This window comes from Bombus bifarius, unplaced genomic scaffold, assembly GCF_011952205.1.
Source record: "Bombus bifarius isolate JDL3187 unplaced genomic scaffold, Bbif_JDL3187 scf7180000009152_frag, whole genome shotgun sequence".
Lineage (NCBI taxonomy): Eukaryota > Metazoa > Arthropoda > Insecta > Hymenoptera > Apidae > Bombus > Bombus bifarius.
The window spans coordinates 1-25,123 of record NW_022884934.1 but is presented as its reverse complement, the minus strand read 5'-3'; the positions used below and the strand labels follow the sequence as shown (position 1 = coordinate 25,123).

Here is a 25,123-nt window from a genome sequence, read left to right as displayed (position 1 = left end):
TAACTGATGAGATGACTTTGCATTTGTCTCACCACAGAGACAGACGTTCAAGAATTCATTGTGAAAAGACGAGTACAAACAAGATACGTATGTCTTTCCGTTAAGCGAATGTTACAGTTTGTTTGCAATAGTCAGTTTTTAGATTATAGAATCGTAGATAGAATTTAGAGGATAGAAACTTTTAGTAGTCACTTTTAGTTTAGTAAATTCTTATCGACAATAAGCAGACTACGTTATGATACAACGATTCCAACTGAAGATTTCTATCGACATCACGAATTCGATGGCTTCCAAAAATCGTGTCTTTACACCGCCAACGTAACGTCACGCCAGTCGAATCGAAAAATTATTACTAGACAGAGAAGGTGAACAATAAACGAGGTAAATAGGCTACCGATTGAATAATATCATAACGATCGTATCTCTGGTTTTTGCTTGTCTTTTATATTTGTTTCAAATGTATAAAATATAATCGTATCGATATCGTCCACGATTAAAGCCATCCATCCGCCATCGACGAGGAACGAACGATTATATTTTATCATTTATGCGAATCCTTCTCTTCTTTCTCTATTTACGCCCCTCGCCTTGCTTCGTACCGCCGATGATTCACAATTCGATGCACCTGAACAGCTGGAACGTCGCAGATTTTTCCGTACGATAACAAACGTGTTTTTGATGGCCTGCTTTAAACCGTGACGATCGCCATGACGTGCATCAATTGTCGAATGATGTAGTGCGACGATACTCCTACGCAACTTTTTTTTACGCTGTTTTTTCCTCTATTTTTTCTTCCTGTGTGTTATCACATGATCATGAGATACCTGTATAGAAGATGCAAAGAGTCTGTGAAGAATTTACAGATATTTAAGATTATCATAATGTTTAAGCAAAAGCTAAGACGCAAAATATTGCTCAAGATGTAATTATGTAATATTTACTCAATTTCTAGAAGACTGTTTATATCTTGTTGTTATTCTTGATATGGAGATAAATATAGTATACTTTATTAAGACCTAGATAAAAGACTTTTTTCTCGTTTCTCTTCTCTTACTTAATCACTAAGAGTTATATAACGTTTATTCGATAATTCTGCTTCTCCTGACCTTTCCACAAATGGTTGTTTATATCTCGACATTCTTGGTACTTTTAATCAAATTTTAATAACAGTACTTTACTCGTCAGAAGTAAATAAAAAAGCTCTAAGTAGAAGCAAGGATTTACTTACCTTTCCTTTCTCGAATCTCAGTTAGCAATGTTGTTCCTCTTGAAAGATTTTCAAAGTTTCCAAGACAATTTCCACGCTGGTAACATTGTATATATTTCAAGTATCGTGAACCACAGGAACTTGTTGAGGCAATATTGAAGAAAGCAAAGAGAATGAAGAAATTGTAGGAACTATGAGAGGCTACTCCTTCTTTCACAACTTATTTTCTCTTCGTTTGGGGGGAAAAACACAAATGAACGTAACGGTTGGTTTCAGCTATCTGCTACTATCGCATGGAGGAGAATCCTGAAAAGAAGGAAGCGAGGAAGAATCAACTTTTGAACGAAACAATACCATTTTACTTGACTAAATTCGACCAGATTATTGGCGAAAATGAAGGATATATCATTCCTTCTACCGTAAGATTTTTTATCCAAATTTAATGTTAAAATTTTTAGTCTTTGTACAAACTGGGCCATGTTGTCCATAAAAAATTATTGAAACTTTGTTGCGACAAGACAGCTTTAATTGTTGAGAGCAGAGTGTATCTTTAAAATTCATTCCTGTTAGTTTATGTACAAATGAATTTGCCAAGATTTTCACCTTTAAGATAATTATTCATGTATCTTCCTCATCAAGTTTGATAGAAATTATTACTATCGTAATCAAAGCAAAGATTAAGATATGTAAAATCATTTCTCTGGATATGACACTCTTGTTTAATGAGTGATAAATGATACCATTCGAAATATCATATTTATATAATATATAATGATACTTATAAGTGTAATCACTTAAGTACAGATATCTGAATTTTTCTCACCGTCACTGACATAGATACGTATTATCGTTCCTTAGATTACTTGACCAGTTTATTTCTTTCATCACTGTGTTATTATATAATAATAATAAATAGTCACATTAAATTAATTTAGTATGATTATGTTGTTTAATAATACGTGTTTCATTGCAAAATATTTAGTTAAAATGTGTATCGAATCGTTGTAATTCCAAAGATGTCAATTGATGTAATGTAATAATAAAGTATAAAGTATAATAAAGTATAAAGTATAATTTCGTCTGTGGTATAATCTTTCTATTCCATTTTGTTACGTCGCACCGCGAGCAATATGGCAACCAGATGTCACCGGATACTCGCAGCGTATCCTCCATAGTTTCAAGTACCTTCCATAAATCTCATAGATTTCCTAGAAAAGGTCCTTCAAACCAAACAAACGTCTGTTTCCGAAGAATTTCTAAAGACTATTGTCTACCCCGACTGGACAAGGGAAAGTTAGTTTTTCTCACGTATGCTGCAACTTTCCTCCCACTAACCACTTTCTCTCGAGGGCGGTTAAGACCCTTCGTTAACCAATTAACAACGAAGCCACTTCCTTCACTCTCCTAACTAAAATCGTCACCAACAAATCCGATGGTCCCGTGCGCTAGACACACCCATCCTTATCTTTCCTCCGAGACAGCATCGTCTCCCAAGACAGTTCTGATTTCACATCCTTCGAACGGTCAATATCCTTCCACCGGGTAGGACACACCCACAGATCAGTCACTCATTCATCTCGTACATATTCTCAACGCGAGAATTGATTGTAATTTCAACAAATAAATAAAAAAAAAAATCTCGTACATACGCACCAGCGTAACTGCCTTCGTTATAAGTTGTTGGAATAAACGGTGAAATATAACTTACTATACTGTGTCATATTCATTTAACCACCTCTTATCTTAACCGAAACAGGGGAACGACTACTTCGCGGCGTCGATTCACCGAATCGTAGCGAGAATTTACGCCTCTCGCTACTGCGACTGCGTCTCTCCGAGAACGGTCGTAACACATTGATCGACAGAAGTACTAAACTCTAATAACATAAATTTATATATTTTCTATTTCCCAGCCACCAGTTTTATAGATTTTTCTATCTTCTGTACTACTTTTATCCCTTTTATTTTTTCTTACATGAGATTATTGTAAATTTAATATCATTTGTTCGCAATATTTGTTATTTATCTTTCATTGAATTTGAAATTTCGCGCTTCAATGTTGTGTGTTGTTCGTCGTTTTATCGAACGATGTTTATCGAATTAGTTTATGAATACATACATAATCATTAAAGAATCTATAAACCTTACTAGTTTGTTTTTACTAAGTTTTGTTACAGAAAACATGTTCTCATAAATTTTCAACTTTAATTTATGGAAATTTATTAACCTTAAACTATAAAATTTTAAACTATAAAATCATTCAATGAGTCTTTCCGGATGTTTTTATGTAGTCATAATTTCACATATCAGCACAGCTCCACCAATAGGATAAGAGTTACGTGGAAGCAACAGGGGGGAAGAAGAACATATAGAGATCTAAAGGTTATTTTTGTCTCATTCAAGTTTCTGTTAACCGGCTTGGAAATTTCCTGTGCTTGTTTCGACTTTGAAGTCTTAAAAAAAAAAATTGTAAGTAAATAGTATATATATAGTATATATATCCTGAGTCAAAGTTTCTCTTTATAAATAATAAACCGTTTAAAAACTATATTTTGTATGTATTTTCCTTATTCATAATTAAATAATAAATATGAAATACTTCTACAGAAAGCCGACATCCTTCAATTAACCGAACAGCAGATGATTTAAAAATTAGTAGTTGAAAGAAATAAATGTTATTACATGTTCATAATTGATCGATAAATTTAAATATACAATTAGAAAATGTTTCTTCTTTATTGATAACTAAATAATACAGATAAGATACAAGATAGTTGTACGAAAAGTCGGCGCGTCGTTCAATTAACGGAACAGCAGAGGATTTGAAAATTAGTAGTTGAAAGAAATAAATGTTATCATATGTTCATAATTGATCGATAAATTTAAGTATGCAATTAGAAAATGTTTCTTATGTTTGGAAGAATATATAATCACTGCTGAATGTTTTGTAGTTACGAAAGTTGTATACAAACATACATTGTACATACGACTAGTAATGGTACTAAATTACTGTTAGAGGGTCTTGGGTGTATAGAACCATATGGTTAAATTAATACTAGAGATAACGAATCGCGCGAATGTAATTAATATTTTGAAGTGCGTTGTTTGCATTAATTGATAGTTTTCTTATAAACTTTTTTATAAACAATTTCATTGCTATAGAAAAAAGATATGCTGCCGGTAATATGTCTATCCTACTTAAATAGAAAGTGCAATATTTTGTTATAATATTTGGCGCAAGTTTATACATTATTACATCCAAAAATAATATTCTTTTTATATCTAAGCTATATTAAAATATAAAGATACAAAGAGCTATGCGAGTAGTTAGTAGTTGATGCTTTTTACTTAAATTGTCTTATACTTCATAATTTGTAATAATATAATTCTTGTCATCAATGATTCTTCGTTTTTACTTTGTATATATTATACTTCCAGGAAGATGCCGCTCTATAAATTGACTTACATCCCAGTTACGGCATTGGCAGAACCAATCCGTTCTTCTTCAGCTATGCTAGTATTCCATTTGAAGATGAACGTATCAAAAAGGACGTCTGGCCAGAAATAAAGCCCTGTAAGCTTAAAATTTAAAGAAGTTCTGTTTCTTAAATCTCATCTTTCCTAATTTAACTAAAGTAGCTAAATAAAGTAGAACACAATTATGCAGAGTATAACAGAGATTATTGTTTACTCTCCATTGCTCTATAAGATATGTGGGAGAACAATAGGTATTGTTAAGGAGACAATGCCCTTTGTTTGCTGATAAATTATCAATAAATTAAATTATATCTTTCCAAAACAGATAACAGGAAGCTAGATATTTAAGAAGCATCATAATCTGTTTGTTCGATAGAATCTTTGATTCTATTAGTTGTATGTTTTTAGTGACTCCTTATGGCCTGCTTCCTATGCTCGTAGCTGATAGAAGGAAGGTTGCTCAGTCTACAGCTATTTGCCGTTACTTAGCCAAACAATATGACTTAGCTGGAAAGACTGACTGGGCAAATCTTCATATTGATGCCACTGTTGATACTATTCATGATATTCGTCATAGTGAGTATCCAGTGCTGTTTTGCATAAATCTTATGAGAATCTTGATAACAGATAGTACATATCTGTTCAGGTATTTATTAGTTGAAATCCGATTTAATATTTGATTTAATCGAACGATACACGTATGTCAACAATACAAGACAAAGGATTAAAAAGGATTGTAATTCTATCTTCAGTATCATTTAAATTTCGCACAACACTGTATTCAAATTAGTATAACATTAGCGAAGAGTATTTAACTGAAAACAAATTTTCAGAAATTGCCGCCTTCCACTATGAGGAGGACGAGAAGGTCAAAGCTGCAAAACGCAAGGCTGCTGAAGAGACGCTGCCGTTCATTTTAGAACGTTTGGACCAGCAAGTGAAGGAAAATGACGGCTACTTCTACGATGGTACTCTCTCTTGGGCTGATTTAACATTCGTTGCTCTGCTCGTTATTTGAACTTTATGTACAAGTCTGATCTGATCGAGAATTACGAGAATCTGAAGCTGCTGGAGAAAAAGGTCCTCCTTCTGCCCAAGATCAAAAACTGGATTGAGAGACGCCCAGTTAGCGAATTCTAAACTTCACGATTGCTTATGGTTTTATAAGCGTTTAAAGATCGCGGTCTTAGTGTGTTGAGAGAATGAAGAACGAATCGTGTTGATGGAAGTTTGTATGGAATATACTGATTGCTTTTAACATTCATTAGTTCCAGTTATTACCGATATTTTTGTCATTTAGTTAGGGTTTTTAGATTACGTTGTGATAGAGAACTATTATTTGTGTATTCCTACAGAAACATACGAACTATATAAACTGTTGACACGATGTTGTGCTTTTGTATTATAGAGATAATAATAAAACCATCAAACAATCATTAATTATGTTTTTTATTATATTAATTAAGAATTGAAGATTACCTGCTTGGTGATCATGATAATATCGTATTTTACAAATGTTGAACAAAAAAAATGTATGATTATTTTATTCTGTTAGGGAAGTGATACATTTACACTGTACATGAGAGTGTGTGTGAAAGGGTTAGAGGGCGTCAAGGACTCAGTGGAGACAAAAGACTGTTGCCAGATGTTAGAAGAATCTAGGCTAGTCGGTTGGCAACCAGCGTGCGTGCAAGACGTTCTTAGAGAGGAATATAGGTGTATAACTGTTGTATGGGAAATATAGTCAATAATTTGTATTCCCAAATCCTCGAATTTCCTTAACATGGTAGCAGAGCGTGGTTACTAGTTTTGCAAGATATTTAGTGCGTGGTTACGATCTTGCGAGTGAGTTTTCAGTAAAGAAAAAAAACTTTCAGAAAAAAAATATACTTCGAGCACGTAGGAACGCTTGAGTAAGAAAAGAAAAAAAAGGAATCAATTAAAATGGAGAGATCGGAAATCATGATACCTATATTCGATGGTGAGGATTATGGAATGTGGAAGCAAAGAATCACGATGTTTCTCAAATATAAGGAATGCGAGGTTGTTACAACTAGAATGAAGAACGAAAGAGACGATGAAGACTGGGACAAAAAGGATTTGAAGGCGATTAATATAATTTATAGTGCAATATCGAACAGACAATTGGAGTATGTTAGGGAAGGAAAAACTGCGTATGATATAATAAAAAGGTTCGATGAAATGTACTTGAAAGAGTCGACGGCACTGCAGATCGTATGCAGAAGGAGATTGGAAAACATAAGACTGGAGAACTACAGTGATTCAGCATCATTCTTTAACGATTTCGAAAAATTAATCAATGAATTAAAAAGTGCGGGCGCACAAGTAAGTGAGAGGGAAAAGCTGAATTACATGCTGAATACGTTACCCGAAGAATACAGCTACATAGCGGACATAATAGACGCATTGAAAGAAGAGGATCAAACGGTAGCGTATGTAAAAAATAAAATAGAGATAGCAGAGAAGAAAAATAAATCCAATCGAGGAGAAAGGCAAACCAACGCCTTTTCTGCAAAAAAGGAAGGATGCTTCAGATGTGGAAGATTAGGACACTTTGCGAGAGAGTGTCAAAATGGCGTCCAAGCGGAAAGCAGTAACGGCTATTGGCATGGGCCAACACGTGGTCGAAACAGAGGAAGAGGGAACAAAGGCAAGACGAGCAGAGGACGTGGAAACTTTCATCGTCAATCAACAACCGGCACGGGCGAGCATGGAAACTCAAGAGCAGGCATATGGATAGCAACGGCGCACGCAGCAAACAGCAGTGAGACGAATGAGATAAGTAAGAACGAAATAGTGTGGCTATTAGATAGCGGTTATACTGATCACATAATTAATAATATAAATTATTTCGATAAATCTATCGACCTAAAAGAACCGGTAAATATATATTTAGGCGATAATAGACCGATAAAAGCGACAAAAGTTGGGAATGTTATAAGTTATTTTGAAGCATTCGGAAAACAAAATGAAATAAATATGAGGACAGTATTTTACGCGAAAGAAATGTCCGCAAATTTGATTAGTTTAGGTAAACTAACAGACAATAAGAATACGGTTATTTCCAAAGGAAATATTGCGAAAGTAATAGATGAGGATAATAAACTTACAGCTGGAGCGTTCAAAGAAAATGGGACATATAGAATAAAAAGTATATTGAAAGGGAAGAAGCACTTAGTAAACAGCGCCGAACGTAGTGGTATGAGTAAAAAGGAAAGATGGCATAGGATGCTAGTACACGTAAATTTTAAATATTTAGAGATTTTGGGTAAAGAGCAGCTAGTGACTGGCATACCGAATGAATTTGAAAAGGAACTTTTGAAATGTAGGGTGTGTATAGAAAGCAAAATGCATAACTTACCTTTCAAAAATAATCGAACTAAGGCTAGGGAAATAATGGAAATTATTCATACGGACGTATGTGGTCCTTTTAAGACCACCGGATTCAATGGAGAAAAATATTTCATTTCATTTATCGATGATTATAGTAAAATAGCTAGGATCTATTGTATAAAATCAAAAGATGAGGTCTTTGATTCTTTCGTACAGTTCGTAAATGAAGCCGAAAATTTAACGGGCAAGAGGTTAAAAATATTAAGATGCGATAATGGTAAAGAATATTTAAATAATCGAATTTATAAGTTTGCTAGGGATAAAGGTATAAGAATAAATAATTGCCCAACATACGTACATGAATTAAACGGGACAGCGGAAAGGTATAATAGAACAGTGATGGACATGGCGCGTTGCTTGTTAGCGGAAGCGAAAGTACATAAATGGTACTGGCCGGAAATAGTTTGTACAGCGGCATACTTGAAAAATCGAATATTAGCGAATACTATAGAAAGAAAGACACCTTTCGAAATATTCTTCGGGAGAAAACCAAGTGTTAAAAATCTACATCTATATGGAAGTAAAGTTTTTGTAAGAAGGCCAGAACAAAAGAGTTTCCAAATGGGACAAGAAGGCAGATATGGGAATTCTATTAGGATATAGTGAAGTAGGATACAGAGTCTTATTAGGTGGAAAAATAACAATAGCTAGACATGTAGAGGTCATTGAGACAGACACTAAATGTATCGGTTTTGAGGAAAATTCATTAGAGGCAGATAGAAATGATAGCGAAGATAACTATTCATTGGATGGTATGGATAAGGAAGAGTTAGAAGGTAGGAAAGATGAAAATAATAGTAGTATTGGAAGCTCAAACACTCCTAGGAGATCTACAGGTATTAAGAAAACTCCAGTAAGGTATCCAGAAAAGGAAAATATTTGCGAGATTCATGCAAATTATTGTAAAGTAGATATCCCTCGTACATTTGAGGAGGCGATTGGTTGCGAAAATAACGAAGTTTGGAAACAGGCTATGGATAAGGAAATAGAATGTCTCTATAAGAATAAAACTTGGAAATTGGTAGAAAGGGTAAAAGGCAAAGAAGTATTAGATGTAAAATGGGTTTACACGAAAAAATCAGAGGACAGGTATAAGGCTAGATTAGTGGTACGGGGATTTCAACAAAGAAACGTAGCCGATGACATATATTCTCCAGTGGCGAGTAATCAGACCTTTAAGATATTGCTATCATATTGTTGTCAAATGGATTAATAATTGAGCAAATGGATGTAGAAACTGCCTTTTTAAATGGTGAAGTAACCTCGGAGGTATATGTAAATCAACCAAAGGGATATGCGGACGGAACGAATAGAGTTTGTAAATTATCGAAAGCGCTTTATGGGTTAAAAGAAAGTCCGAGGGACTGGTATGAGTGTTTTGATAAGTATGTGACGAGATTAGGTTTTAAAAAAGAACAATATAGAGCTGTGCCTATATACTTATGGAGAGGGAGAAAATGTTGTTTATTTGTTAATATACGTAGACGATTTGTTGATTTGTAGTAAAAACAAAGGGAAGATACAAAGTGTAAAAAAATTATTAACTGATAAATTTGAAATGAAAGATTTAGGTGAAGTAAAAGAATATCTTGGAATAAATATAGAGTATGATTATTTAAAAAAATGAAATGAGATTAAGCCAAAAGAAATACATAGAATCATTAGCAAACAAATATAAATTACATAACCGCAAATTGTACTGTACACCTATGGAGACCAACTTAAAAATTGAAAAAGCTGAGATAAATAGAGAGGACATTGGTTACAAGAATTTAATTGGCGCATTGCTGTATATTAGTGTAAATACCAGACCCGATATAAGTTATAGTGTGAATTATCTGAGTAGATTTCAAGATTGTTGTAACGAGACACATTTTAAATATGCCTTGCGAATATTGAAATATTTGTACCGGACTAGAGATTTAGGGCTACATTATAAAAGAAATGAAAAATGCGAAACGATAGATTGTTGTCTTAGATGGAAGTCTAAAAAACAAAGGTGTGTGACAAAAGCCTCGACGTATGCAGAGTATGTAGTTCTATCGGAAGCGGTGAGCGAAGTAATGACTATCAGAGAACTAATGAAAATCTTCGATGTAAATGTAGACGATAACCCTGTAAAAATCTATGAGGATAACTCTGGAGTAATGAGTATAGCAAAATACGGAACTTTTACAAAAAATTCTAAACACATCGAAGTTCATTACCACTACGTTCACCAGTACGTAAAGGAAAATAAGATAAACATAATAAAAGTAAGTACAGAAGAAAACACTGCGGATATTTTTACGAAGGCACTGTGTAGAGAGAAATTTGAAAGGTTTAGGTCATGGATGAATGTAAAATAAGAGAAATGTAAAGAAAGCGATAAATGTCAAATATTTTGTTAATTCGACAAGTATGTAAATAAAATTAAGTGTACAGTATAAATGTAAGGAGGCGTGTTAGGGAGGTGATACATTTACACTGTACATGAGAGTGTGTGTGTAAGGGTTAGAGGGCGTCAAGGACTCAGTGGAGACAAAAGACTGTTGCCAGATGTTAGAAGAATCTAGGCTAGTCGGTTGGCAACCAGCGTGCGTGCAAGACGTTCTTAGAGAGGAATATAGGTGTATAACTGTTGTATGGGAAATATAGTCAATAATTTGTATTCCCAAATCCTCGAATTTCCTTACATATTCAATACGTTATGAGGGTTGCTTTAAAAAAAATACGAGTTACATATTTCTTTGAAAAAAGCATGATTTTTATCGATACAATAATGTTCTTCTGTTATCGCTTTAAAGTTGAGTACTTCGTTGATTACACGAGAGAACTCGCCTACAGCAAACAAGATACGACCGTGTGTAAAGTAATTAATCTGTTTGCTCGTTACTAGCTACATATAAGGCTTGCGTAAAAAAAAATATGCATTTCAGTTCAGGCGGAGAATTATGTAGGAAGTCATTTTGTCGATCAATAACTTAGTTAATAAAAGATCAAATTTTCATGTACATAAATGTAAGTAACGTTCAAGTATTAATCATTACATACAATTTTTGTATAATTCGATATCTTGGTCACTTACATCTTACAAATGATATATAGATAATATTTATGACATACATTGGAGCTATCTTTTAGTTAACGCCATTTTTTCTTGTTTTCTCTGTACTTTTACTATTCTTCCAAAAATATCAAAGGATCGATGACTTCAAATTAAACTAGAATTGCTTCGGTATATTGTCAATCAATGGCTATTTGTATTCACATCTATATCAAAGGAAAACCGATTGCAAAATTAATTACCCTTGCAATTCCGCAATCTGAAACTATGTGTGATCGACCTTGAAGATGACAAATCTCAATGTTTGAAGTAGTACAAAAGGATGATAATTTAATTTCGCTTTATCAAACTGTACAAAATTTGTATACACATACAGAAAAAAAACGGAGTTCAAACATTAATCAACATGAATTATCGGTTATTATTGCTGAGTAATTATTAGGATTAGAGCTTTGGAGTATCGATCGTATCGAGTTTTAACTATCGGTTTCCGCAATTTATTGTTTTTCTAAATTATGTCTGAATGGTATCAGTTTTTGAATATTTTATAGTTTACACTCCAACATACTGACGTAAGCTATCGAAAATAATTGTAAATTATGCAATATCATTTTTTTTATATTTCATAATCTAAATTTCAATCTATTTTTTGTATTTAACATCCCTTTTTTTATTGTTCGTGTTCCGTCTTGTACGTTCTTCAAAAAATCTTAATTTGTTTTTAGATAAAATCTTGTGTGAATTTACAAAAAATACGATTCTTCGTTTAATTTTTTTCCCTTATTGTCTTTACATATTTGGAGTTTAAACGCGTTTTAAGTACGTTCTTTTTTTTTAATATGATTACGTAGAATTCTTATTCTGAATAAATTATTTGTTTCCGCTTCATAACTGTTTCTAAATTACAGTGCATTTAATCTTGAAATGCACAGTAACATTTTATACTTTTTACGTTCTAAGGAATTTTCAGGATCGGTTAAAAATTAAATTACAGTAATGGTAATACTCAATATTAATGTCAGACGTGGATACTTCACTGTTTTGTATAATAATTTGTTATCTTGGCATCGATCAAGGTATTTAATATACAAAGCGTACAGATTAATAAGAATTTTAATTAATCCTTCTTCTATAGTATTCACCGTTCTTTTCGAGCTCGTACCATTTCAAATAGACTTTCGAATAGATTTCAAAGATTTGTCTGTTCAAATAAAACGCGATCTTTTTTATTTCCCTATCAGTCGTCCCGTTACTGTTCCGTTGTTTCCAACAGATTGAAGATTCGTTTAAAAAACATTTGTAACGAAAAACAAACCCACTCGCAGAAATGTTATTCAATATCGCATTTATAACTTTCATAGACATCCTCCTCTCATTGCTATCATTGTAAACAGATTGAAACTTCGTTTGCAAACACTCGCGATTAAAAAAAAAAAAGAAGAATTAATCTTAAACAATTTTATCTTGTGTTCCATTTATAATTTTCATAATTGTCTTCCCGACGTTGTATCATTTTAAATGGCTTTTTTCTATCCATCTATGTTGCAGCGAGATCAACGGTCCTAATTACTAAATTGCACGATGTGTTCATACAAATTCACTTTTTATGAACGCGATGAAACGAAATGAAACCTAAGTAGAGATTTGTTTTCTCATCAAGTATAACGAGTTTTATACTTTGGATAGATTGCCTCGTTGTGAGAAGGTCTTAATCGTTTATAATTGCGATTAAGTAATTGCAATAAGTCATATTTTTAAGAAACGTTCTCACATGCTGTCACACACTCTAATTAGAAAAGGATCATGAAACATTCGGTTTATGATATTATTTGTTTGTAAATCTTCCTGCTTCCGGAAACTTTTTTAAATATGAAAATATTTATATACAAAATTAAATATTTTTTTCAATATCAACACTTCTTGCGTTTATGTTGTCCTAGTCAGAATTATATTATTTCGTGTATCCTGTTGCTTTTTATACGATAGTCCTCCCGTTGGCCGCGGATTCGTTATCAAGCCTGAGGCCCTCGTCACTAGTGTAACTATCGACAATAAAGGTACCCCACGCGCGACCGGACGATGGAGAACTTCAACGCAGAACCGCTACCTCCCGCGAGCCCTCCCCGGGAGGGCGCCTCGAGCTCGGACTCGGAGATTCAGACTCGACATATATATTATTATATATATTATATATACTATTATATCTATATAATATATGTATTTATATCTAAAAATATACGTACAAATATATCTATTTAAAAAAATAAAGTTGACCGTCATATATCGCCAATAATATCGCGTGCGTATAAAGAAACTAATTACATTTAATTCCTTTTTTACATTTATTTACTTTTTATTATTATTTTTTTCACAACTAATTACATTTAATTATTACATTTACATACATTTAACTATTATTACATACATTTACATACATTTAATTATTATTTTTTTCATAATTATATCTCGTTTGAAATATTTTTCGACATAATTAATTGTTTCAAAAACACATATTCCAGCCTTCTAAATGATTTATTTTGCGTATTATACGAATTATTCCATCTATAAATAAATTGTTCTCTCTACGCACAAACACGCACACAGTCTGTTAATTACACGAGTTAATTGTAACATTTTTCTCGATAAGTTGACAGAGCAAGGAAAATGAGCGACGAACATACCTACAAACTAATCTACTTCAATGCCCGTGGTCGTGCCGAACATATACGGTACATATTTGCATATACTGGCATCGAGTATACCGACGAGAGGATCCCCGAAGAACTCTGGCCTGAATACAAGGATTGTAAGCGTGAAGAATCGATTTTTACTTTCATCGTTCAACTCTCAGGTATCTACCATTTACTCAAACTTTTCTGTATATAAAACTTTCGTTTCACGTGCAGGCTAAACTTACTTAAAGTAAAATTTCATACGGAATAAAGTCGAACTTTTCATTAAGTTTTGCTTCCGTAATATCGTGTTTATCGAATACCAACTTAATTCACTTACGATTCTCGAATTTTTGTGTTGCAATCTTTATTGTTTTCAATGAATCGAAGCATTTCGAATATTTTGAGAAAACCATAAATAGGTGACTTAAAATAGGAATACAAAAATACTTCTACGTTTCTCGTTAATTTAAAAACTTTTTAGGACTTGTCGGAAAAAAAGGATAAAAAATTGAAATCAGTTCGGAAATGAACAAGAACATAGCTAAAAAGTCGAAAGAACAAAGCAGACATAAAATTCGATCTTCTGTTGCGACATTTCTATCGTAAATGGTATAATAAAAGTTTTACGCAGCATAGTCTTCGATATAATCTTATATGTCGCTTGCAAATAGAGAAACAAAAAATCAACGTAAGTCTGTAAATCAATCCTGTCGGTGTAAAACACAAAATTACGTTCGCAATAGACATTCGATTTATATTCCTTGCATTTCAATTTTCATTACAAGAACCGTGTACATTTTCTAATATTTTTTCCGTGTCTGGTATTATCTTTTATCCTTGATTTTAAAAACTTTAGGTTCTTCCCAACAGTCAAAAACACGCGATACCCTGTCCATCGTAATCGTAAGAAAAGAAAAAAGGAGAAAGAAGACATTTCTGTATTTCTTTACTAGGCCATGTTGATTAAAACCGAAATGATTTCGATTCATCTATTCACAAGAACGCAACGGCCTCGGAAGCTGTGTTGTGATTTCCTATCGATCGTTTCCCTCTACACAGTGTTCATATGAGCCATGTTTGTTCTTAGCAATGCCTTATAAAAAGCTGCCTGCGCTGGAGATAGACGGGAAACCGGTAGCGCAGAGTAACGCTGTGGCGCGATACTTGGCGAGGAAGTACGATCTAATGGGAAAGAACGAATGGGATGCGATGATATGCGACGTGCTCGTCGATACTCTTGGAGATTTGAAGCAAGGTGAATAACTGATGAGATGACTTTGCATTTGTCTCACCACAGAGACAGACGTTCAAGAATTCATTGTGAAAAGACGAGTACAAACAAGATACGTATGTCTTTCCGTTAAGCGAATGTTACAGTTTGTTTGCAAAAGTCAGTTTTTAGATTATAGAATCGTAGATAGAATTTAGAGGATAGAAACTTTTAGTAGTCACTTTTAGTTTAGTAAATTCTTATCGACAATAAGCAGACTACGTTATGATACAACGATTCCAACTGAAGATTTCTATCGACATCACGAATTCGATGGCTTCCAAAAATCGTGTCTTTACACCGCCAACGTAACGTCACGCCAGTCGAATCGAAAAATTATTACTAGACAGAGAAGGTGAACAATAAACGAGGTAAATAGGCTACCGATTGAATAATATCATAACGATCGTATCTCTGGTTTTTGCTTGTCTTTTATATTTGTTTCAAATGTATAAAATATAATCGTATCGATATCGTCCACGATTAAAGCCATCCATCCGCCATCGACGAGGAACGAACGATTATATTTTATCATTTATGCGAATCCTTCTCTTCTCTTCTTTCTCTATTTACGCCCCTCGCCTTGCTTCGTACCGCCGATGATTCACAATTCGATGCACCTGAACAGCTGGAACGTCGCAGATTTTTCCGTACGATAACAAACGTGTTTTTGATGGCCTGCTTTAAACCGTGACGATCGCCATGACGTGCATCAATTGTCGAATGATGTAGTGCGACGATACTCCTACGCAACTTTTTTTTACGCTGTTTTTTCCTCTATTTTTTCTTCCTGTGTGTTATCACATGATCATGAGATACCTGTATAGAAGATGCAAAGAGTCTGTGAAGAATTTACAGATATTTAAGATTATCATAATGTTTAAGCAAAAGCTAAGACGCAAAATATTGCTCAAGATGTAATTATGTAATATTTACTCAATTTCTAGAAGACTGTTTATATCTTGTTGTTATTCTTGATATGGAGATAAATATAGTATACTTTATTAAGACCTAGATAAAAGACTTTTTTCTCGTTTCTCTTCTCTTACTTAATCACTAAGAGTTATATAACGTTTATTCGATAATTCTGCTTCTCCTGACCTTTCCACAAATGGTTGTTTATATCTCGACATTCTTGGTACTTTTAATCAAATTTTAATAACAGTACTTTACTCGTCAGAAGTAAATAAAAAAGCTCTAAGTAGAAGCAAGGATTTACTTACCTTTCCTTTCTCGAATCTCAGTTAGCAATGTTGTTCCTCTTGAAAGATTTTCCAAGTTTCCAAGACAATTTCCACGCTGGTAACATTGTATATATTTCAAGTATCGTGAACCACAGGAACTTGTTGAGGCAATATTGAAGAAAGCAAAGAGAATGAAGAAATTGTAGGAACTATGAGAGGCTACTCCTTCTTTCACAACTTATTTTCTCTTCGTTTGGGGGGAAAAACACAAATGAACGTAACGGTTGGTTTCAGCTATCTGCTACTATCGCATGGAGGAGAATCCTGAAAAGAAGGAAGCGAGGAAGAATCAACTTTTGAACGAAACAATACCATTTTACTTGACTAAATTCGACCAGATTATTGGCGAAAATGAAGGATATATCATTCCTTCTACCGTAAGATTTTTTATCCAAATTTAATGTTAAAATTTTTAGTCTTTGTACAAACTGGGCCATGTTGTCCATAAAAAATTATTGAAACTTTGTTGCGACAAGACAGCTTTAATTGTTGAGAGCAGAGTGTATCTTTAAAATTCATTCCTGTTAGTTTATGTACAAATGAATTTGCCAAGATTTTCACCTTTAAGATAATTATTCATGTATCTTCCTCATCAAGTTTGATAGAAATTATTACTATCGTAATCAAAGCAAAGATTAAGATATGTAAAATCATTTCTCTGGATATGACACTCTTGTTTAATGAGTGATAAATGATACCATTCGAAATATCATATTTATATAATATATAATGATACTTATAAGTGTAATCACTTAAGTACAGATATCTGAATTTTTCTCACCGTCACTGACATAGATACGTATTATCGTTCCTTAGATTACTTGACCAGTTTATTTCTTTCATCACTGTGTTATTATATAATAATAATAAATAGTCACATTAAATTAATTTAGTATGATTATGTTGTTTAATAATACGTGTTTCATTGCAAAATATTTAGTTAAAATGTGTATCGAATCGTTGTAATTCCAAAGATGTCAATTGATGTAATGTAATAATAAAGTATAAAGTATAATAAAGTATAAAGTATAATTTCGTCTGTGGTATAATCTTTCTATTCCATTTTGTTACGTCGCACCGCGAGCAATATGGCAACCAGATGTCACCGGATACTCGCAGCGTATCCTCCATAGTTTCAAGTACCTTCCATAAATCTCATAGATTTCCTAGAAAAGGTCCTTCAAACCAAACAAACGTCTGTTTCCGAAGAATTTCTAAAGACTATTGTCTACCCCGACTGGACAAGGGAAAGTTAGTTTTTCTCACGTATGCTGCAACTTTCCTCCCACTAACCACTTTCTCTCGAGGGCGGTTAAGACCCTTCGTTAACCAATTAACAACGAAGCCACTTCCTTCACTCTCCTAACTAAAATCGTCACCAACAAATCCGATGGTCCCGTGCGCTAGACACACCCATCCTTAGCTTTCCTCCGAGACAGCATCGTCTCCCAAGACAGTTCTGATTTCACATCCTTCGAACGGTCAATATCCTTCCACCGGGTAGGACACACCCACAGATCAGTCACTCATTCATCTCGTACATATTCTCAACGCGAGAATTGATTGTAATTTCAACAAATAACTAAAAAAAAAAAAAAATCTCGTACATACGCACCAGCGTAACTGCCTTCGTTATAAGTTGTTGGAATAAACGGTGAAATATAACTTACTATACTGTGTCATATTCATTTAACCACCTCTTATCTTAACCGAAACAGGGGAACGACTACTTCGCGGCGTCGATTCACCGAATCGTAGCGAGAATTTACGCCTCTCGCTACTGCGACTGCGTCTCTCCGCGAACGGTCGTAACACATTGATCGACAGAAGTACTAAACTCTAATAACATAAATTTATATATTTTCTATTTCCCAGCCACCAGTTTTATAGATTTTTCTATCTTCTGTACTACTTTTATCCCTTTTATTTTTTCTTACATGAGATTATTGTAAATTTAATATCATTTGTTCGCAATATTTGTTATTTATCTTTCATTGAATTTGAAATTTCGCGCTTCAATGTTGTGTGTTGTTCGTCGTTTTATCGAACGATGTTTATCGAATTAGTTTATGAATACATACATAATCATTAAAGAATCTATAAACCTTACTAGTTTGTTTTTACTAAGTTTTGTTACAGAAAACATGTTCTCATAAATTTTCAACTTTAATTTATGGAAATTTATTAACCTTAAACTATAAAATCATTCAATGAGTCTTTCCGGATGTTTTTATGTAGTCATAATTTCACATATCAGCACAGCTCCACCAATAGGATAAGAGTTACGTGGAAGCAACAGGGGGGAAGAAGAACATATAGAGATCTAAAGGTTATTTTTGTCTCATTCAAGTTTCTGTTAACCGGCTTGGAAATTTCCTGTGCTTGTTTCGACTTTGAAGTCTTAAAAAAAAAATTGTAAGTAAATAGTATATATATAGTATATATATCCTGAGTCAAAGTTTCTCTTTATAAATAATAAACCGTTTAAAAACTATATTTTGTATGTTTTTTCCTTATTCATAATTAAATAATAAATATGAAATACTTCTACAGAAAGCCGACATCCTTCAATTAACCGAACAGCAGATGATTTAAAAATTAGTAGTTGAAAGAAATAAATGTTATTACATGTTCATAATTGATCGATAAATTTAAATATACAATTAGAAAATGTTTCTTCTTTATTGATAACTAAATAATACAGATAAGATACAAGATACTTGTACGAAAAGTCGGCGCGTCGTTCAATTAACGGAACAGCAGAGGATTTGAAAATTAGTAGTTGAAAGAAATAAATGTTATCATATGTTCATAATTGATCGATAAATTTAAGTATGCAATTAGAAAATGTTTCTTATGTTTGGAAGAATATATAATCACTGCTGAATGTTTTGTAGTTACGAAAGTTGCATACAAACATACATTGTACATACGACTAGTAATGGTACTAAATTACTGTTAGAGGGTCTTGGGTGTATAGAACCATATGGTTAAATTAATACTAGAGATAACGAATCGCGCGAATGTAATTAATATTTTGAAGTGCGTTGTTTGCATTAATTGATAGTTTTCTTATAAACTTTTTTATAAACAATTTCATTGCTATAGAAAAAAGATATGCTGCCGGTAATATGTCTATCCTACTTAAATAGAAAGTGCAATATTTTGTTATAATATTTGGCGCAAGTTTATACATTATTACATCCAAAAATAATATTCTTTTTATATCTAAGCTATATTAAAATATAAAGATACAAATAGCTATGCGAGTAGTTAGTAGTTGATGCTTTTCACTTAAATTGTCTTATACTTCATAATTTGTAATAATATAATTCTTGTCATCAATGATTCTTCGTTTTTACTTTGTATATATTATACTTCCAGGAAGATGCCGCTCTATAAATTGACTTACTTCCCAGTTACGGCATTGGCAGAACCAATCCGTTCTTCTTCAGCTATGCTAGTATTCCATTTGAAGATGAACGTATCAAAAAGGACGTCTGGCCAGAAATAAAGCCCTGTAAGCTTAAAATTTAAAGAAGTTCTGTTTCTTAAATCTCATCTTTCCTAATTTAACTAAAGTAGCTAAATAAAGTAGAACACAATTATGCAGAGTATAACAGAGATTATTGTTTACTCTCCATTGCTCTATAAGATATGTGGGAGAACAATAGGTATTGTTAAGGAGACAATGCCCTTTGTTTGCTGATAAATTATCAATAAATTAAATTATATCTTTCCAAAACAGATAACAGGAAGCTAGATATTTAAGAAGCATCATAATCTGTTTGTTCGATAGAATCTTTGATTCTATTAGTTGTATGTTTTTAGTGACTCCTTATGGCCTGCTTCCTATGCTCGTAGCTGATAGAAGGAAGGTTGCTCAGTCTACAGCTATTTGCCGTTACTTAGCCAAACAATATGACTTAACTGGAAAGACTGACTGGGCAAATCTTCATATTGATGCCACTGTTGATACTATTCATGATATTCGTCATAGTGAGTATCCAGTGCTGTTTTGCATAAATCTTATGAGAATCTTGATAACAGATAGTACATATCTGTTCAGGTATTTATTAGTTGAAATCCGATTTAATATTTGATTTAATCGAACGATACACGTATGTCAACAATACAAGACAAAGGATTAAAAAGGATTGTAATTCTATCTTCAGTATCATTTAAATTTCGCACAACACTGTATTCAAATTAGTATAACATTAGCGAAGAGTATTTAACTGAAAACAAATTTTCAGAAATTGCCGCCTTCCACTATGAGGAGGACGAGAAGGTCAAAGCTGCAAAACGCAAGGCTGCTGAAGAGACGCTGCCGTTCATTTTAGAACGTTTGGACCAGCAAGTGAAGGAAAATGACGGCTACTTCTACGATGGTACTCTCTCTTGGGCTGATTTAACATTCGTTGCTCTGCTCGATTATTTGAACTTTATGTACAAGTCTGATCTGATCGAGAATTACGAGAATCTGAAGCTGCTGGAGAAAAAGGTCCTCCTTCTGCCCAAGATCAAAAACTGGATTGAGAGACGCCCAGTTAGCGAATTCTAAACTTCACGATTGCTTATGGTTTTATAAGCGTTTAAAGATTGCGGTCTTAGTGTGTTGAGAGAATGAAGAACGAATCGTGTTGATGGAAGTTTGTATGGAATATACTGATTGCTTTTAACATTCATTAGTTCCAGTTATTACCGATATTTTTGTCATTTAGTTAGGGTTTTCCCTTTAGATTACGTTGTGATAGAGAACTATTATTTGTGTATTCCTACAGAAACATACGAACTATATAAACTGTTGACACGATGTTGTGCTTTTGTATTATAGAGATAATAATAAAACCATCAAACAATCATTAATTATGTTTTTTATTATATTAATTAAGAATTGAAGATTACCTGCTTGGTGATCTTGATAATATCGTATTTTACAAATGTTGAACAAAAAAAAATGTATGATTATTTTATTCTGTTAGGGAAGTGATACATTTACACTGTACATGAGAGTGCGTGTGTAAGGGTTAGAGGGCGTCAAGGACTCAGTGGAGACAAAAGACTGTTGCCAGATGTTAGAAGAATCTAGGCTAGTCGGTTGGCAACCAGCGTGCGTGCAAGACGTTCTTAGAGAGGAATATAGGTGTATAACTGTTGTATGGGAAATATAGTCAATAATTTGTATTCCCAAATCCTCGAATTTCCTTAACATGGTAGCAGAGCGTGGTTACTAGTTTTGCAAGATATTTAGTGCGTGGTTACTATCTTGCGAGTGAGTTTTCAGTAAAGAAAAAAAAACTTTCAGAAAAAAAATATACTTCGAGCACGTAGGAACGCTTGAGTAAGAAAAGAAAAAAAAAGGAATCAATTAAAATGGAGAGATCGGAAATCATGATACCTATATTCGATGGTGAGGATTATGGAATGTGGAAGCAAAGAATCACGATGTTTCTCAAATATAAGGAATGCGAGGTTGTTACAACTAGAATGAAGAACGAAAGAGACGATGAAGACTGGGACAAAAAGGATTTGAAGGCGATTAATATAATTTATAGTGCAATATCGAACAGACAATTGGAGTATGTTAGGGAAGGAAAAACGGCGTATGATATAATAAAAAGGTTCGATGAAATGTACTTGAAAGAGTCGACGGCACTGCAGATCGTATGCAGAAGGAGATTGGAAAACATAAGACTGGAGAACTACAGTGATTCAGCATCATTCTTTAACGATTTCGAAAAATTAATCAATGAATTAAAAAGTGCGGGCGCACAAGTAAGTGAGAGGGAAAAGCTGAATTACATGCTGAATACGTTACCCGAAGAATACAGCTACATAGCGGACATAATAGACGCATTGAAAGAAGAGGATCAAACGGTAGCGTATGTAAAAAATAAAATAGAGGTAGCAGAGAAGAAAAATAAATCCAATCGAGGAGAAAGGCAAACCAACGCCTTTTCTGCAAAAAAGGAAGGATGCTTCAGATGTGGAAGATTAGGACACTTTGCGAGAGAGTGTCAAAATGGCGTCCAAGCGGAAAGCAGCAACGGCTATTGGCATGGGCCAACACGTGGTCGAAACAGAGGAAGAGGGAACAAAGGCAATACGAGCAGAGGACGTGGAAACTTTCATCGTCAATCAACAACCGGCACGGGCGAGCATGGAAACTCAAGAGCAGGCATATGGATAGCAACGGCGCACGCAGCAAACAGCAGTGAGACGAATGAGATAAGTAAGAACGAAATAGTGTGGCTATTAGATAGCGGTTGTACTGATCACATAATTAAGAAAAGAAAATGGGACATATAGAATAAAAAGTATATTGAAAGGGAAGAAGCACTTAGTAAACAGCGCCGAACGTAGTGGTATGAGTAAAAGCGACAAAAGTTGGGAATGTTATAAGTTATTTTGAAGCATTCGGAAAACAAAATGAAATAAATATGAGGAAAGTATTTTACGCGAAAGAAATGTCCGCAAATTTGATTAGTTTAGGTAAACTAACAGACAATAAGAATACGGTTATTTCCAAAGGAAATATTGCGAAAATAAGAGATGAGGATAATAAACTTACAGCTGTAGCGTTCAAAGAAAATGGGACATATAGAATAAAAAGTATATTGAAAGGGAAGAAGCACTTAGTAAACAGCGCCGAACGTAGTGGTATGAGTAAAAAGGAAAGATGGCATAGGATGCTAGGACACGTAAATTTTAAATATTTAGAGATTTTAGGTAAAGAGCAGCTAGTGACTGGCATACCGAATGAATTTGGAAAGGAATTTTTGAAATGTAGGGTGTGTATAGAAAGCAAAATGCATAACTTACCTTTCAAAAATAATCGAACTAAGGCTAGGGAAATAATGGAAATTATTCATACGGACGTATGTGGTCCCTTTAAGACCACCGGATTCAATGGAGAAAAATATTTCATTTCATTTATCGATGATTATAGTAAAATAGCTAGGATCTAGTGTATAAAATCAAAAGATGAGGTCTTTGATTCTTTCGTACAGTTCGTAAATGAAGCCGAAAATTTAACGGGCAAGAGGTTAAAAATATTAAGATGCGATAATGGTAAAGAATATTTAAATAATCGAATTTATAAGTTTGCTAGGGATAAAGGTATAAGAATAAATAATTGCCCAACATACGTACATGAATTAAACGGGACAGCGGAAAGGTATAATAGAACAGTGATGGACATGGCGCGTTGCTTGTTAGCGGAAGCGAAAGTACATAAAAGGTACTGGCCGGAAATAGTTTGTACAGCGGCATACTTGAAAAATCGAATATTAGCGAATACTATAGAAAGAAAGACACCTTTTGAAATATTCTTCGGGAGAAAACCAAGTGTTAAAAATCTACACCTATATGGAAGTAAAGTTTTTGTAAGGAGGCCAGAACAAAAAAGAGTTTCCAAATGGGACAAGAAGGCAGATATGGGAATTCTATTAGGATATAGTGAAGTAGGATACAGAGTCTTATTAGGTGGAAAAATAACAATAGCTAGACATGTAGAGGTCATTGAGACAGACACTAAATGTATCGGTTTTGAGGAAAATTCATTAGAGGCAGATAGAAATGATAGCGAAGATAACTATTCATTGGATGGTATGGATAAGGAAGAGTTAGAAGGTAGGAAAGATGAAAATAATAGTAGTATTGAAAGCTCAAACACTCCTAGGAGATCTACAGGTATTAAGAAAACTCCAGTAAGGTATCCAGAAAAGGAAAATATTTGCGAGATTCATGCAAATTATTGTAAAGTAGATATCCCTCGTACATTTGAGGAGGCGATTGGTTGCGAAAATAACGAAGTTTGGAAACAGGCTATGGATAAGGAAATAGAATGTCTCTATAAGAATAAAACTTGGAAATTGGTAGAAAGGGTAAAAGGCAAAGAAGTATTAGATGTAAAATGGGTTTACACGAAAAAATCAGAGGACAGGTATAAGGCTAGATTAGTGGTAAGGTGATTTCAACAAAGAAACGTAGCCGATGACATATATTCTCCAGTGGCGAGTAATCAGACCTTTAAGATATTGCTATCATATTGTTGTCAAAATGGATTAATAATTGAGCAAATGGATGTAGAAACTGCCTTTTTAAATGGTGAAGTAACCTCGGAGGTATATGTAAATCAACCAAAGGGATATGAGGACGGAACGAATAGAGTTTGTAAATTATCGAAAGCGCTTTATGGGTTAAAAGAAAGTCCGAGGGACTGGTATGATTGTTTTGATAAGTATGTGACGAGATTAGGTTTTAAAAAGAACAATATAGAGCTGTGCCTATATACTTATGGAGAGGGAGAAAATGTTGTTTATTTGTTAATATACGTAGACGATTTGTTGATTTGTAGTAAAAACAAAGGGAAGATACAAAGTGTAAAAAAAAAATTATTAACTGATAAATTTGAAATGAAAGATTTAGGTGAAGTAAAAGAATATCTTGGAATAAATATAGAGTATGATTATTTAAAAAAATGAAATGAGATTAAGCCAAAAGAAATACATAGAATCATTAGCAAACAAATATAAATTACATAACCGCAAATTGTACTGTACACCTATGGAGACCAACTTAAAAATTGAAAAAGCTGAGATAAATAGAGAGGACATTGGTTACAAGAATTTAATTGGCGCATTGCTGTATATTAGTGTAAATACCAGACCCGATATAAGTTATAGTGTGAATTATCTGAGTAGATTTCAAGATTGTTGTAACGAGACACATTTTAAATATGCCTTGCGAATATTGAAATATTTGTACCGGACTAGAGATTTAGGG

General features: G+C 33.6%; 1 protein-coding gene, 2 long non-coding RNA genes and 2 pseudogenes across 5 annotated transcripts; 3 read left to right on the top strand and 2 right to left on the bottom strand.

Moving 5' to 3' along the window:
* Nucleotides 1-304: 304 nt before the first annotated feature.
* Nucleotides 305-981, bottom strand: LOC117214103. 2 transcript variants are annotated; one of them, XR_004488777.1, is made up of 2 exons: nt 942-981; nt 305-846 (listed from the first exon to the last, which is right to left on the bottom strand). It is a non-coding gene; the product is annotated as an uncharacterized LOC117214103 (long non-coding RNA). The 2 variants fall into 2 exon arrangements; XR_004488776.1 differs by having other exon boundaries at nt 305-824; nt 942-980.
* A 3,653-nt stretch (nt 982-4,634) lies between these two features.
* On the top strand, nt 4,635-5,918 carry LOC117214100 (annotated as a pseudogene).
* A 7,911-nt stretch (nt 5,919-13,829) lies between these two features.
* LOC117214101 (glutathione S-transferase-like) lies at nt 13,830-16,961 on the top strand (the record flags this gene model as incomplete). The annotated part of the gene is made up of 3 exons (XM_033459949.1): nt 13,830-13,950; nt 14,907-15,074; nt 16,568-16,961. Coding segments are annotated over 3 exons (456 nt in total), but the record flags the coding sequence as incomplete, so codon positions are not given.
* Nucleotides 15,384-16,065, bottom strand: LOC117214102. Of its 2 annotated transcripts, none has more exons than XR_004488775.1 (2): nt 16,026-16,065; nt 15,384-15,930 (listed from the first exon to the last, which is right to left on the bottom strand). It is a non-coding gene; the product is annotated as an uncharacterized LOC117214102 (long non-coding RNA). The 2 variants fall into 2 exon arrangements; XR_004488774.1 differs by having other exon boundaries at nt 15,384-15,908; nt 16,026-16,064.
* A 2,760-nt stretch (nt 16,962-19,721) lies between the features above and the next one.
* Nucleotides 19,722-21,032, top strand: LOC117214099 (annotated as a pseudogene).
* Nucleotides 21,033-25,123: the final 4,091 nt, after the last annotated feature.